The sequence below is a fragment of the Lactuca serriola genome, chromosome 9, assembly GCF_051521515.1.
Source record: "Lactuca serriola cultivar US96UC23 chromosome 9, Lser_US96UC23_V15, whole genome shotgun sequence".
In the NCBI taxonomy this organism is placed as follows: domain Eukaryota; kingdom Viridiplantae; phylum Streptophyta; class Magnoliopsida; order Asterales; family Asteraceae; genus Lactuca; species Lactuca serriola.
This window is the reverse complement of record NC_136416.1, coordinates 108,623,965-108,638,475: the sequence shown is the minus strand read 5'-3', so window position 1 is coordinate 108,638,475 and position 14,511 is coordinate 108,623,965. Positions and strand designations below refer to the sequence as shown.

Sequence of the window (14,511 nt, the reverse complement as noted above, 5' to 3'; positions counted from 1 at the left end):
TGGGTTGAGGTGACACTGCTCCGTGTGGTAACCAACAAACCCGGGAGCATTCCAGTTACGGGCTAAGGGAGACTCGTACTGTGGGCTCGATGGCAATCCAGATGAGGCTAAGTGATGAGTCAAATGATTCATAAGGTCACTTAGGGGAGATTGTTGATACATGAAAAGTGATCCTTTAGTAATTTGAAGTGAAGGCAATTCGGAAGTAAGAAGTGTTCCGAGATGAAGGTAATTCCGAAGTGAAGATCAATCTGAGATGCATCTTTTTTCATTTGCTATTTGAGTCTGTAATGTGCATTAAATGTTCCTAGTACTACTTTTTCCTTTAGTTATTGTTTTATTGTACAACACATGGGACAAGATCAACAAAAGCAGTTGGGTCAGTCTGTTGATCTTTAGTTGTCTAAAGTCCATGCACTTTGGCATATTTGTCTTTTTCTCATTTCTTGTCTATTTACGGAATTGTATCCTTAGTGTTAAAAAATACATGAATGCAATATTCTCTTTCACATCAATTCCAAGAATCATTCAGTCAAATCATTCTCTCTATCATTCTTATTGTTCTTAAAATCGCTTTACATTATTCATACTTATTTTACTTATTTGAGCACTTCGTTGAACTTCTAATTTCGAAACAATACCAGTTTACCAGACTTGACTAGACTTTAATATTATCAGTAGACATTGATCTTAAGTTGATTCAATATTTGAGTTTTCAAACCTTGTCCGCACACATATCGCCTTTTAGCATTTACACACATTAATCTCTACATCTATACCTCACCCTAACACAATATCAAGGTAATTGATTGAGACTATGTACAATTGGGGTGCTTGAAGAAGATGATGCCATTAACTTTCCCTAATTATTTTGGAACATGCAAATATGGTACAAGTTGTTATTCTTTTCCATGGTTGTGAAAATCGTTCGGCGGTCAACTAGCGTTAAACGATTAATCGGACTCGACGGGGATTACCCGCTGATTAATCGGAGACCCTAAACTATTAATAAAATTATTTAAAAACTTAATATATCCTTAAAAAAATTAGTATTTAAAATTTTGAAAGTTTAAAATTTTGAAAATTTTAGTATAATATCTTAAAATTTAAAGCTTAAAAATTTTGATGTAATATTTGAAAATTAAAAAATTTGAATTTTTTAAATATTACCCGCCAAGGACCGCTAAGCCCGAGTTTGACTGATTTTGACCAATTTCCACTAAACACCTTAATCGTAATCGGTTCAAGGCCGCTAAGGCCGGTTTCTGCAACACTATTCTTTTCTATTTACACCCCCCTCTGCGCGGCAATGCGAACTCAACATGTCACTTATCCACCTAAAACTCCACCTCAACAATGCCAACAGAAGCAACGTAACTAAGAATTTTTCCGAAAATCAAAATTGTTTACAAGTTTTCTCAGATTTTTTTGCTCATAAAAAAGTCACGGATAAATCGTAAATGAATTCAGAATGTAGAGAATTTAATTAAAATTTCCCTAGAAAATAGGACAAAATATATCGAGTTATTGGCATATAGGATCTCAGCACTCGGATCTTTTTTGTTCGATACCATATCCCATGAAGCAACAAAGAGGAACTCAAGAAAGTGAGGTCGTAGCAAACACATACACAAACTTCGAAAAGATTATAATTTAAAAGTTTTCCCTATATGGATGCAAAAGGAGATAGATTGCGAAGAGGAACATGATGATGGTTGATGGTGTAGCCCGTTGAGGAAGGTGTTGTTTGTTTTTTTTTGAAGCAATAATTCATGAAGGCTGCGGACCACCTCTGTAATCCTCTGTAGTAGTAGAAAAAGTGGACCAAACGGCCGCAGACAGTAATAAGAAGCGTGTTTGTTTTTTTGATATCTGCATGTTACTGCAGATATTAAATAATTAAAATAAACTGATTGTATAAACCGAAATAGTTTTTTAATATCGAAAAATTAATAATATATGATATTTTAGTAAGAATTTATGATATTTCAGCAAAAAAATAATGATATTTCAGCAAAAAGTAAAGATATTTTAACAAAAATAATGATATTTCATCAAAAAATTATCATTATTCAATATAAAAAACTTGAGAAAAAAAAAGAATTCAAAAAGAATAAACAAAAAACAAATGAAAAAAAAAGGTAAAATAAGATTTCAGCAAAAAAAAAAAAAAGATGTTAGAAGAGGCTCGAAAAGGAAATACAAGTGTTGCACCAAACAGAACACGCGCAGAGGTTTCTTACTCTGTAGATTTTAAAAAACAAACAGCTGCGAGATTAAAAGTGTTGTGCGTATGCTGCGCCGCGCAACAATAAGAGGTCTAAAAAGGTTCTTTTACAAAAAAAAAAAAAAAAAAAAAAAAAAAAAAAAAAAAAAAAAAAAAAAAACAACACTCAAGCGAACGCATCCTAGATTAGTTTGCATAAGCTAATATTAGCAAAAGACTAATAACTTCTTTGTTTGAAACGTTTGCATAAAGGGAGTTTCCTCTTTTGACGATATCTTTCCATTTGTTAAAACAATATACTATAATATAACTAGTATGTTTGGCATACATTATGTTTGGATTGATATCAGTGAGACATAAATTGTAATTTTTTGGTTTGCTCTCAATTTGTATATGCCAAAGCCATGAATCCCCTCAACAAAAATAGTCCTAAAAAGTTTCTCAACTCCCAAATATGGTAGCCATATTGCTCTGGAAAGTAGTTAAAGTAGTTACCTAATAATAGAATCATAATTCATATAGTACAACGATGTGTCTTCAATGGTGAATACTAATTTCAAAATGCCACTTTTGTTAGAAAAAATAGCAAACTGCTAAACACTAAAGTTATACAATTGCATGCGCCATCAATAGAGAATCGCTTGACAAGTCTCTGTAAAATTTAAAAAGTAATCAAGAAAAATAAAAATCCCTTTATAATCGATAAGACAGACAAATAATTATTTAGGGACTTACCTTTTATTGTTGTTGAAAAGCACAAGGGAAACAGGCTATTGAGGTGTGATGTTCAACAACTGCCGGAGTATGTAGACACATGTACCAATGCTGTAAAAGAAAATAAAATCCAGAGCTAAAAAAAAAAAAAAAAGATATAATACATAAAAGATATAATACTTACCTCCCAAAACATATAAGTGATAGTATCCACAAAAAAGCACTTATCCAACTTGATTCCTTATATCCTACCCACACCTAAAACAAATAGTCAAATGTTCTAGGGTTAATTACTAAAAATCTCAATTTTATTACTTTTTTCTAAAAATACTCTTACACATTTTAATTTTTTTCAATTTGATCATTTAGCAAGTTTACCGGTAATCTTTCGGTTTTACATAAAAATATAAGGGTTTTTTTAGGAAAAAAAAAAATTTGAGGTGTAATCCGAAAAGAAAAAATATCAAGGCCAAATCGAAAAAAATAGAAAGCTAGGACAAAATCAAAAAAAAAAAAAAAAAATGGAAAAGTGGAAAAAATATAAAGGCTTTTTTAGAAAAGAAAAATTGAAGTTGAGGTTAATCCGAAAAACCCAACCCAAATATTAAAATATTGAGAAAATTACATTTTTGGTCCCTGAATATATTTGGATTAACAATTTTGGTGCCAAAAAATTTTCATTTCCAAATTTGATCTTTATTATTTTTGGTCCATGTTCTAGAAAAGTGACTATATTTTAGGAGCAAAATTGCAAAAAAAAAAAAAAAAAATGATCAGCTATATAATGTATGGAGACATACCGATAAAGCCACTACATTAAAATAGAAGTCGGTTAGTGTTCCAATCATGCACCTACAAGCATTTACTGTAGTCAACTTCAAGTCGCTCATTTCAATTTTTTATATAAATAAAAAAGAGAAGGAAATTTAATTTACGTTGAGAATACTTGAGTACGAAATGGAGATCCATCAACAATAAGCACATAAATAAAAGTTCCAAGCATGAAGCAGCCTAGTGAAGAAATGATTATTCTTGATGTTACACTAGACACTCCCATCTTATGTCCCGTGGCATCCCTAAGTAAAATATACAAACGAAATTACAAGTTTAACATGAGGGTATTTTGGTATTTTAATAAAATAGAAGAGTAAATTACACGAATGGTCCCTATGGTTTTTGGTAATTTGCACGTTTGGTCCCTAACTTATTTTTTAACTCGGAAGGTCCCTATTGTTTGCTTTTGTTGCACGTTTGGTCCATGTCTTACCTAAAAAGACTATTTTGTAATTGATTTTTTAATTTATTTAAATACACCCCTAACCCCACTTCCACCTCACCTTACCTTACCTACCCCATTTTATTTAAATAAATTAAAAAATCAAGGGCAAAAAGTCTTTTTAGGTAAGATAGGAACCAAGTGCGAAACAAAACAAACTGTAGAGACCTTTTAAGTTACAAAAATAGGTTAGGAACCAAACATGCAAATTATCTCAAAACCATAGGGACCATATGTGTAATTTACTCAAAAAAGAATGAAAGGAATTGAATTCCTTTCAATATCGTATAGGAATGGTAAGATCTATGAAACATGGAATTTGAAGGATTTTAACGGAAATGAATTTTGTCCATTTAGCAACCAAACATATCATAGAATGGAATCTCAAATTCCAATTCCAATTAGATCCTTCGGGTCTGTTTGGTTAGATAGAATGATATAAAGAAAGGAATGTACAATTTAATGAATCTTTTTTTGATCTTGTTTGGTTGACATGTAGTAATAGAAAGAAATCGTATGAAATTTTTTTAGCATTAATCTCATAAAAGAGCTTATATTTTGTGTTTTTCGGATTAAACCTATTTATTTTTTGTCTGAAAAATACCTTGTATTTTTTTCATATTTTCCTATTTGGCCCTTTTAGTTATTTTTTCCAAAAAAAAAATTGTAAAATGTAAGGGTTTTTCGAGAAAAAACTAAAAAGTTGAGGGTTTTCTTTAGAAAAAAATACAAACTTGAGGGCTTTTATGGAAAAAATGAAAAATACAAGGAAATTTTTAGACAAAAAATAAATTTGATGTTTAATCTGTAATGTTTTTTTATGAGATTAACCATTTTTGATTATATGTAAATATAATATATAACTTTTAAAATATATATATATATATATATATATATATATATATATATATATATATATAGAGAGAGAGAGAGAGAGAGAGAGAGAGAGATCTCGAGATTCAACCTCAGCCACGTATTTCACATCTGCCGCTCTAATCATTCGGTGTACCGGCGCAGCAGGTCTGGTGTAATCATAAATGATTACACAGTGTCACCCGTTCTTTTCTCCTCCGCCACCATCCCCACCACCGTAACCGCCACCGCCACCACCACTACCATCACCTCTGACACCAGTCGACCCCACCATTGTCACTTCCATTACTTATACCACCTCCACCTCTGTCACCACCACCTCTTCTGCGACTAATTGTAATAATCATTTATGATTACTCAATCTGTGAACAGACATATATGTGTAATCATTTATGATTATGCATATACATATAAACATGTATAATCTTGTATGATTATACCTCTCTGCCATATAATCATTTATGATTAGGCATACATCGTTGCTGCTGGTACACTGGAGCATTACAGTAGCAAATGTGAAATATGTGGTTGGGGTTTAATCTTAAAATCTCTACTTTTTTTTTAATCTCAAGTGAACCGTCCTCTATATATATATATATATATATATATATATATATATATATATATATATATATATATATTTCTTAAGATTAAGAAAATCTAAAAAAAAAACAAAAAAAATAATAATAAACATAGTAAAGCTCGTTATATCTATTCTAAATACCAATGTGGGTGTCGCCTCTTTTGCCTTTTTCATTCCTTCTACTCTTTTTTATTTCCATTTTGAGTCCTCACTTTGTTTGATTTTCAATTTATAGTTTTTGGCAATTTAAGTCCCTCTACTAGTTTTCTATTGCTATCATTCATATACTTTATAAAAGACATTTTACAACCCTCTACTTTTTAAAGTATAATTTTTATTTGGTAATTGAACATTGAAAAATATCAATTTCACCCCTTTCATTTTCTAAGTTTTTGTTTTATTGTCCGTAATAAAAACAATCTTATTTTCCTACAGTTACCACTCATTCGACTTTCTAAACTTTCGTATGCATTGATATAAAGTAGAGGTGGTCAACGTTTCGACGTAAATTTAGAACTTTCGTTCGTTGATTTAAAAAAAAATACTTGTTCTTTTTGTATACGTGTCGGTATAATTCGACTTCGTCTATGTTTATACTTTGTAAAATAGCATTTCAACCCTCTATTTTTTAAAATGTAATTTTCACCAAACTTTGAAAAATATCAATTTCACTATTTTATTTTCTAAAGTTTTGTTTTATCTCCTATAATATATACAATTTGATTACCATACAGTTCCAACGCCTACGACTTTCTAAATTTTTGTATGCGTCGGTATGTATGTAATACAGTTTTTATTATATTTGTTTGGTATGGCGTTGACCCCTGACTTTTGTGGTTTGCCAACTTAACTCTTACTAAGTTCTATTCAACACCTGACAACATATTTTCTACTGCTTCTCAAATACATTACTGTCGCCGCAACGCGCGATGGATAAAATCCTAGTTAAAACCTAAAAAGTTATAAGAAAAATAATGCCGACCTTTTTTCATGTTTTACCAACACAAAATATAATGGATCCTTTGAAGATTCTTCATGTGACAACTTGAATAACTGTATAACAATATATCCAGATGTAATAATGCTGCACAAGGAAAAATAATTTTATATCTTTTGAGTTTTGATATTTTGATATTTACAAATTTCAAAATGTATTTTTTAAAAGCAAGAAGATTACCTTCCAAACACAATTTCTAAAAGTATCAAAACAACTGCCCTCATCCAGCTTGCTTCCTTGTAAACAAACCAAACCTAAAGAATAGTAGAATACAAGTATAAAAATCACATATGAATTCAACAAGTAATCAAGTTAAGCATAAATGATTAAATTCCTTGTAGCTGATATGAATTTCTTACCCCTATAACAGCAACATTTATGTAAAAGTTTATGTACGCCACAAACAACCACCTGCAATTAAATAGGAAATTATTTGGGATTTAATTTTGGGTAAAAATCATCCCTAATTAACTTCGATCTTGAAACTCTCTAACATACATTTGACAATAAACTCATCAAATTTGAACGATTTATGGATCCAAACATCGATCCATCAACAACAGACCAATCGAAAAGTATTCTTTGTAAATTACAATTGATGCGAGTTTCGTTTCAAAAACTTTATCCCTGAAAATTGGATTAATTTCGGAACAGACAGAGCAATCGATATAAACTATGATGTGATGAGTAAAATTTAATCTCTGAATTGTGTGAGGGTTTAAGCAACTATGGAGCATTCTACATAAGTCTCAAATACCTAAATTGTTCAGAAATTCCGTCTGCTCAAAATACAGATGATTAGATGAAACACTTCACATTTGTTTTCAATCGAAACACAAGGTATGGGGAAAACAGGCATCAAATTTCAACCAGTAATCTCGATACACAAATCTGTAATTTAAGATTGTAACTTACCTTGCCCGAAGGTCTACGCAAGAAGCGAGGCCATCCATGGCGATTGCCCAAAGAAGCGTGGCGAACATCACACAAGCCAATAGGCTGAACAGCGTCTTCAATGCTGCTACCACCGACGCCGCCATTATTGCTCCGACGTGTGTGTGCCGGTGTGCCGGGGAAGGAGAGTCGTTGACTTGATGTGATAACGACTTGCAATTAAATCCAAATAATTGTTAAGTTCGAAAATTTTATTTAGAGTAATTTACAGAGTTGTCTCTAAGCTTTACCAAAAGTTGCAATATTGGTCCCTATTTTTGGTGTTTTCCCAAAGAAGTCCCTATGTTTTGTTTGATCGTTTCACCCATTGTCCCTCACATGCAAATATCCAATCCATATAAGTATTTATGAGTAAATTACACGAATGGTCCTTATGATTTGACGTAATTTGCACGTTTAGTCTTTAATTTATTTTTTTTAACTCATAAGGTTCCTACAGTTTGTTTTTGTTGCGCGTTATGTTACCTAAAAACATTATTTTGCCTTTGATTTTTTAATTTATTTAAATAAGATAGGATAGGTAAGGTAAATTACATAATCCATATGAGTATTTATGAGTAAATTACACGAATGGTCCTTATGATTTGACGTAATTTGCACGTTTAGTCTTTAATTTATTTTTTTAACTCATAAGGTTCCTACAGTTTGTTTTTATTGCGTGTTTGGCCTCTATCTTATCTAAAAATATTATTTTGCCTTTGATTTTTTAATTTATTTAAATAAGATAGGATAGGTAAGGTAAGATGGAAGTGGGGTTTGGGATATATCTATTTAAATAAATTAAAAATTCAACCGCAAAAATAGTTTTTTAGGTAAGACAAGGACCAAACACACAACAAAAACAAATAGTAAGAACATTCCGAATTAAAAAAATAAGTTATGAACCTCTAAGGGTATTTTGATATTTCTCCTTCTCTTTCACTTATTAATTATCTATAACCAAATTTCAACTTTAATTATTGAGACTATCTTTAATTACATCCCTATTTTTTTGGATGTGAATTCACTAATGATATGAACGAAAAAGAGGGGATGGATTTTTTTTTTTTTTTTTTTTATGTTTTCTATTTACTTATAGCAAAGTTTTATTAGACTTTTTTTTATAACCCACCTAAAATATAAACCACACCATAAAAAATTATCTTCCATTCTCTCTCACACACTGCGGAATTATTTTCCATTTTTTCGTTATCACAATATAAATAACTTAATGTGAACGAGACATAGACAAGATAAAAACTCCTAATATCCTAACTCTTACATTCCATGACCAAATGAACACCACATTCATCCATAATTCCAAACATCAAAAACCATAGGTCTAAACAAAAAAAATATATTTATCAACATATGTTGCCAAAAAACAACATTAATTAAACACATGTTTCATATGAAATTTTTTAGCATCCCAACAACTGAAATCTTTGCTTCAACAATAAGCCTATCATTCTTCAGAAACCCCTTACTCATGTCACGAAGTTCACTCAACAATATGAAACATGAAAACCCCCAATCATCTTCCTCTTCACAAAACCAATGCCCAGTGTCTACAAGCAATTATAGAAATACAAATCATCAAGAACTCAGAGTTACACAAAATAATCAGCATGATCATCAAGTATTTTACCTTTTGCAGCATAACCACTTTTGTTTTTAATCCAAAGTTCAAATCTTGCATAAATTTTCCAATCATCAGGAAATGACTTAGCCTCATGTACCTTTAAAAAACATGACAAATTTGTCCCTACTCCTGCACCTCTTCCTTTTGGAAAGAGTGATAAACTCCACTTGATTTTTCCAACTTTGAACACCTCAGAATGCAAGCAATCGTCTTTTATAGAAGAAAATTTATCAACAATCCATGTGAAAGTGTTCGTAGTTGCTGGAGGCTTTATCATGGATAAGCATCTGTCTTTCAGGGTATACTCGGGAACTGAAAAAACCTCAGCTCCAAAGATACATGAATTGTTGAAAATGTACCCTTTGTTACTATCCTTAAAATGCTCCAAAGATATTAGTTTCTCAAAACCCCATTTCATTTGATTCTCATGAAACCTTGTCCTATTTCTATCATCATCTATTAACACAACAAAATGGTTTATATTTTGTAATAAAAAGTAATTAGTAACATGAGCAAATACTAAAAAAGTCGAAAGTTGTACACATGAAGTTGGCAAAAAACCTAACTTTTTTTTGGTTGGTAAAAACCATAAGTTTTCAGATGAAAGGTTTTCTGAAAACTTATGGTTTTTACCAAAACAAAAGGTTAGGGCTTTTGCCTACAAAACGTGTAAAACTTGAGACTTTTTTGTATAAAGTATCAAAAAGTCCAAGTTTTATACGCTTTGTTGGCAAAAGCCCTAACTTTGTTGGTAAAACGTAAAAACCATAAGTTTTGACGGACGACCTTTCATTTATAGAAATGAAAGGTTTTCCGAAAACTTACGGTTTTTACCAAAACAAAAAGTTATGGCTTTTACCAACAAAGCGTATAAAACTTGGACTTTTTTGATATTTTATACAAAAAAAGTCACAAGTTTTATACGTTTTGTTGGCAAAAGCCCTAACTTTTTGTTTCGGTAAAAACCATAAGTTTTCAGAAAACCATTCATCTGAAAACTTATGGTTTTTACCAACCAAAAAAAAAGTTAGGTTTCTTGCCAACTTCATGTGTAAAACTTTCGACTTTTTTGGTATTTGCCCTTAATAACATAGAGGAAATAAAACTTTACCTTGAAAGATTACATAGTTGTGAGCTATATGATCATAAACAAAAAATTTGACATCAACATGGACTTTCCACCCCTTTTCAAGACTTTCAGTGTCGCATATAATCAAATACAAAGAAATGTGATTGTCACCCTTTTCCTCCTTATTTCCATTTGGATACAAATCCAGTCTCCTACAAAGTTTTAATGGTTGTAATTCATGTAAGGTGTGATAAAAATGACAAAAACTACATTCATTTCTACAAGGAAGTTAAACTGACATTACCATTTATGACCACTGGCTTCAAAAACATCAGATTCAATTTTGATATTTCCAGCTTCAGAAAGAATAGAGAACGACTCGATCTTTAACATATAGTGGGATGGTTCATTTTTTGTGGTTGATAACAACATATCTGCAGTACTTAAAATCGAATTGATAAACCCATAAACATGAAATTAACAAAACCCTAACAATTGAAAACGACAGAGTGAAAGGACATTTTTACGCGCTACAATCATTTTTGATTAAAAATCGGATCAGCAGAGAGTAATGCAGTAAATGAGAGATATAGAACCACAAACAGATGTAATTCTGCTAATCACTTGTACAGTGTGCATTACAAGTTGTAATCGATACATAATTTTAACATTTCAACCATGGAAAAACTTGTAAAGAAACTAAAGTTGTAAAAGAAAAGGAGAATCCTAAAACTTAAAGATGAACACAAAACTTCGAATTTTAGCAGATGGCATACCTCTTTCAAGCATCAGAGGCCGATGGTGATGACGATGGCTGCAGTGATTTTGAGAATCTTCTTGTAAAAGTGGGGATTTGGGGAACAATAAAGGTGACACGATAAAATCGAGTTTCATACCAACCCAAAATCTTTTTTAAAATTTATTTACCTATTCATAATAGTTTTAATTTAATTATTAAAATATGGTGATATCTTTTTTCAATGTGTAAATAATATATTTTCTTAATCTTTAACTTCAAAAGTATCTATATTTCATTCTTAGCCATATAAACTTTTTTATTTTAATACAATATAACATTAAACTAATTTACATTTTATACATAATTCTTTATTTATTTTATTTTAGAAGATTATATTTCATACAGTATCATTCAGCATAATGTAAAAAATCTATATTTCATAAAAAAAATAGCTTGCTACTAATTAAAAGATTGAAAAGAACAAGATTTTGTCGATAGCTGAGTGTATCTAACCTAATAAATGAAAATCATTTTTGCCGCTAAATGTCATGTTCTCATTAAATTTGACACATATCATTTTCTAAGAGTTTTTGATTTATTTCTTTTCCACTTGTCATTTTCTTAAATTTTTCATTTTTCTTAAATTTAATATTCACATTTTAATGAGATTTATATATATAAAATAGATCATTCTATTAAATTTCATAATAAATGTTTTACAACCTTTATTATTTACTTTATTTATTATATTCTTTGTATTTATGTAAAATTATTACTTTAAAAAATATGTAATGCTTATAATTTTATATTAAATTTTTTTTTTATAAACTCGTGTAATACATGAATCTCACACCTAGTTTTTAATAAAGTTATCAAGTTGTTTTATATCAAATGCCATATTTCTTGCAAGTCATAATTTATTATTTTATAAAAAGCAATATTTACCACATACCTTAATAGCATAAATTGACTGACATAAATATTAGCGGTTACAAATTTTTAAAAAATAAAATAAAAATAAAAAATTTAATAGATCTTACATAATCAAAGGTCCTTTAAAAAACCGATAAATGTAACCTAAAGTATAGAAAAATTGAACACGTGAGCATAAAATGGACAAATTTAAAATAAAGTACCAAAAACTCGAACAAATATTAGAGGATTAAACACTATTATGGATCATGATGTTTTTTTTAGATCTTAATGAACATTTCTTTTGATAATGATTATGTTGTCTACAAATATCATAAAAATTAGTTTTTTTTTTCATTTTATGATGTTCATTCCATTTTGTAGTCTTGTCGAGCGAAGACGGTCTTTTTCGTTTCGTTTCAACTTTGAATTTGGAAGCATTTTTCGAATATTTGTCTCTACCAATATGTTTCATGTGGAACTAGGGAAAACTTATAAGCCCAAGTAGTTGAATACTTAACAATTGAGTAATATTGTTTAGTATATTAACAATTATTTAACGAAAGACAAGCATACACATCGGGAACATGAGAACAAGGATATTTGTATACCTCTCATTTAATGCATATGCAAGTTATTTTCTCCAAATCAACTACTTGGATATTTTTCCCTTTCTAAGTAACAACCTCAAAAATTCCTTTCACTACGTGTAGTAGCTTTTGACATTGACGCTACCATCATGTGCAAGTGTCTAGTGTAACGTCTCAAAAATCATGGTAAAAAATTTTATTTTTCAAAAATTATTTTATAAACCACAAGTCATATAAAACAATATTTCCAAAACATAGTCATAAAAATCAGAGTATCCAAAAATATCTCTCAACATGAATCCAAGGATGATGTGTACGATCACGCATTCGTCTTGCACCCATCATCTGATGTACATGAAACCATGAAACCAAACTGTAAGTCAAAGCTTAGTGTGTCCCCCTAGAATACCACAAATAACAAAAGGTATAAAAGCATGCATACAGATCCACAGTCATCGGACTGGATTACCCTCGGTTCCATAATCATTAGGGTCAGTCCTAAGGATTTAAATGCTCAGGACAAGGCAGATAAAAAAAGCCTTGTAAAGAATTAAATTACATAAACTATTTTTTTATTAAAATGACAATAAACTTTATAGCAATAAACATAACAAAACCATAGTATTTTAATGAGTAATTACATATCGTAATAGCTAAACGACGATCCGTGTAGCTCTCCTGGCATTCTTGATAGCAAATTGGTTGATCAACTCTTCGTAGTCTATACTCTTTAAGATTTCATTCTCGATAGATATCATCGCTTAACTGCTAAGTCTTTATTGGGTCATTATAGAGCGTAAGTAAGATTTCACAAACTTCAATTTCGAAAAACTCCTTTCTGTAATGCGACCGTTACTGGAATAGTCAACAATATTCTATATGTAATGCTTGCATTCGGAAAATAATCGAGTTCTTTCAAAAACTTCAAAACATCTTTAGGGTTGGTAAATCCGTTGGTTCTCAATGTCTCAAATAATTTCAACTCCATATAATGTTCCTCATCATCAATATCCAACCTTTCTTCAAACTTGAGTGCTTTATCAAGACGATGACAATACGACTTAAGATTTTTATCTTCAATTCCCCTCAAATTATGTGGAATAAAAAACCAAATACTTTGTCATACTTTTTGAATTGTTCAAATCTTGTCTCAAGAGAAGAAATAGCTTGATCAACAATGTATAAGAACTTGGTGACTTTGAATTTTTGGTATCAACTGTTATATGGTATGAAGTACTAAACCATGTGAATATTGTGAGTAAGAAGTTACAATTAAAGGATATTCATCTTGATAATGATATTACAAAAATAAACAAATTGATTGGGTGCTTCAAGGATTATGGAGAAACTGCTTTTTCAAAAGAGATTGCAGAAGCTAATGAGATTGCTATTGAAATGGGTATTGATCCAATATTTCCACAAAAGCATTATCTTTTCTCCAACTTGAAGTAAGCTTCCCGTACACCCACAAGTTGCAGTTTAATAGCCTTTACACTCTCAACATGGCTTTCCCAACGAGTTTGACACAATGAATTAAGACTCCAAGCCTTAACATTATCTTTCAAAGTTTCCCACCTCTTAGTAGAATTTGCAAAGATAGTATAAATATGTTGGATGAATCCAAAAAATCTCTTTCCTTCAATACACTTGTTAGCCATACAAAATAATGTTAAATTAAGTGAATGAAAACCACAAAGAGTGTAAAATGCTCTAGGATTTATATCTAAAAATCTCTTTTGCACTCCTTGGTGTTTTCCTGTCATGTTTGCTCCATTATCATTGCCTTGACCACGTATATCATCAATTTCAAGACCAAGAGACTTTAACTCCTCATGTGTAATATCAAATAGTCATTTTTTGGAGGTATCATCAACGTTCAAAAACCCTAAAAAGGACTCCTCGATAGTAGCAGAATTATATGATAACTTTAAATACCTCACTATTATGTTCATTTGT

The 14,511-nt window shown here is 30.5% G+C and overlaps 2 protein-coding genes across 2 annotated transcripts; both read right to left on the bottom strand.

Moving 5' to 3' along the window:
* Positions 1-2,584: 2,584 nt before the first annotated feature.
* LOC145074347 (uncharacterized) lies at positions 2,585-7,785 on the bottom strand. Its single transcript, XM_079020739.1, has 9 exons — positions 7,586-7,785; positions 7,030-7,081; positions 6,851-6,924; positions 6,656-6,757; positions 3,877-4,017; positions 3,742-3,793; positions 3,126-3,199; positions 2,963-3,052; positions 2,585-2,879 (listed from the first exon to the last, which is right to left on the bottom strand). The coding sequence occupies exons 1-8, from the start codon at positions 7,708-7,710 to the stop codon at positions 2,998-3,000; spliced, it is 675 nt and encodes a 224-aa protein (XP_078876865.1). The 5' UTR covers positions 7,711-7,785; the 3' UTR covers positions 2,585-2,879; positions 2,963-2,997.
* A 1,092-nt stretch (positions 7,786-8,877) lies between these two features.
* LOC145074345 (uncharacterized) lies at positions 8,878-11,085 on the bottom strand. The gene is made up of 4 exons (XM_079020738.1): positions 10,619-11,085; positions 10,357-10,526; positions 9,252-9,701; positions 8,878-9,171 (listed from the first exon to the last, which is right to left on the bottom strand). The coding sequence occupies exons 1-4, from the start codon at positions 10,744-10,746 to the stop codon at positions 9,011-9,013; spliced, it is 909 nt and encodes a 302-aa protein (XP_078876864.1). The 5' UTR covers positions 10,747-11,085; the 3' UTR covers positions 8,878-9,010.
* Between the last annotated feature and the right edge of the window lie 3,426 nt (positions 11,086-14,511).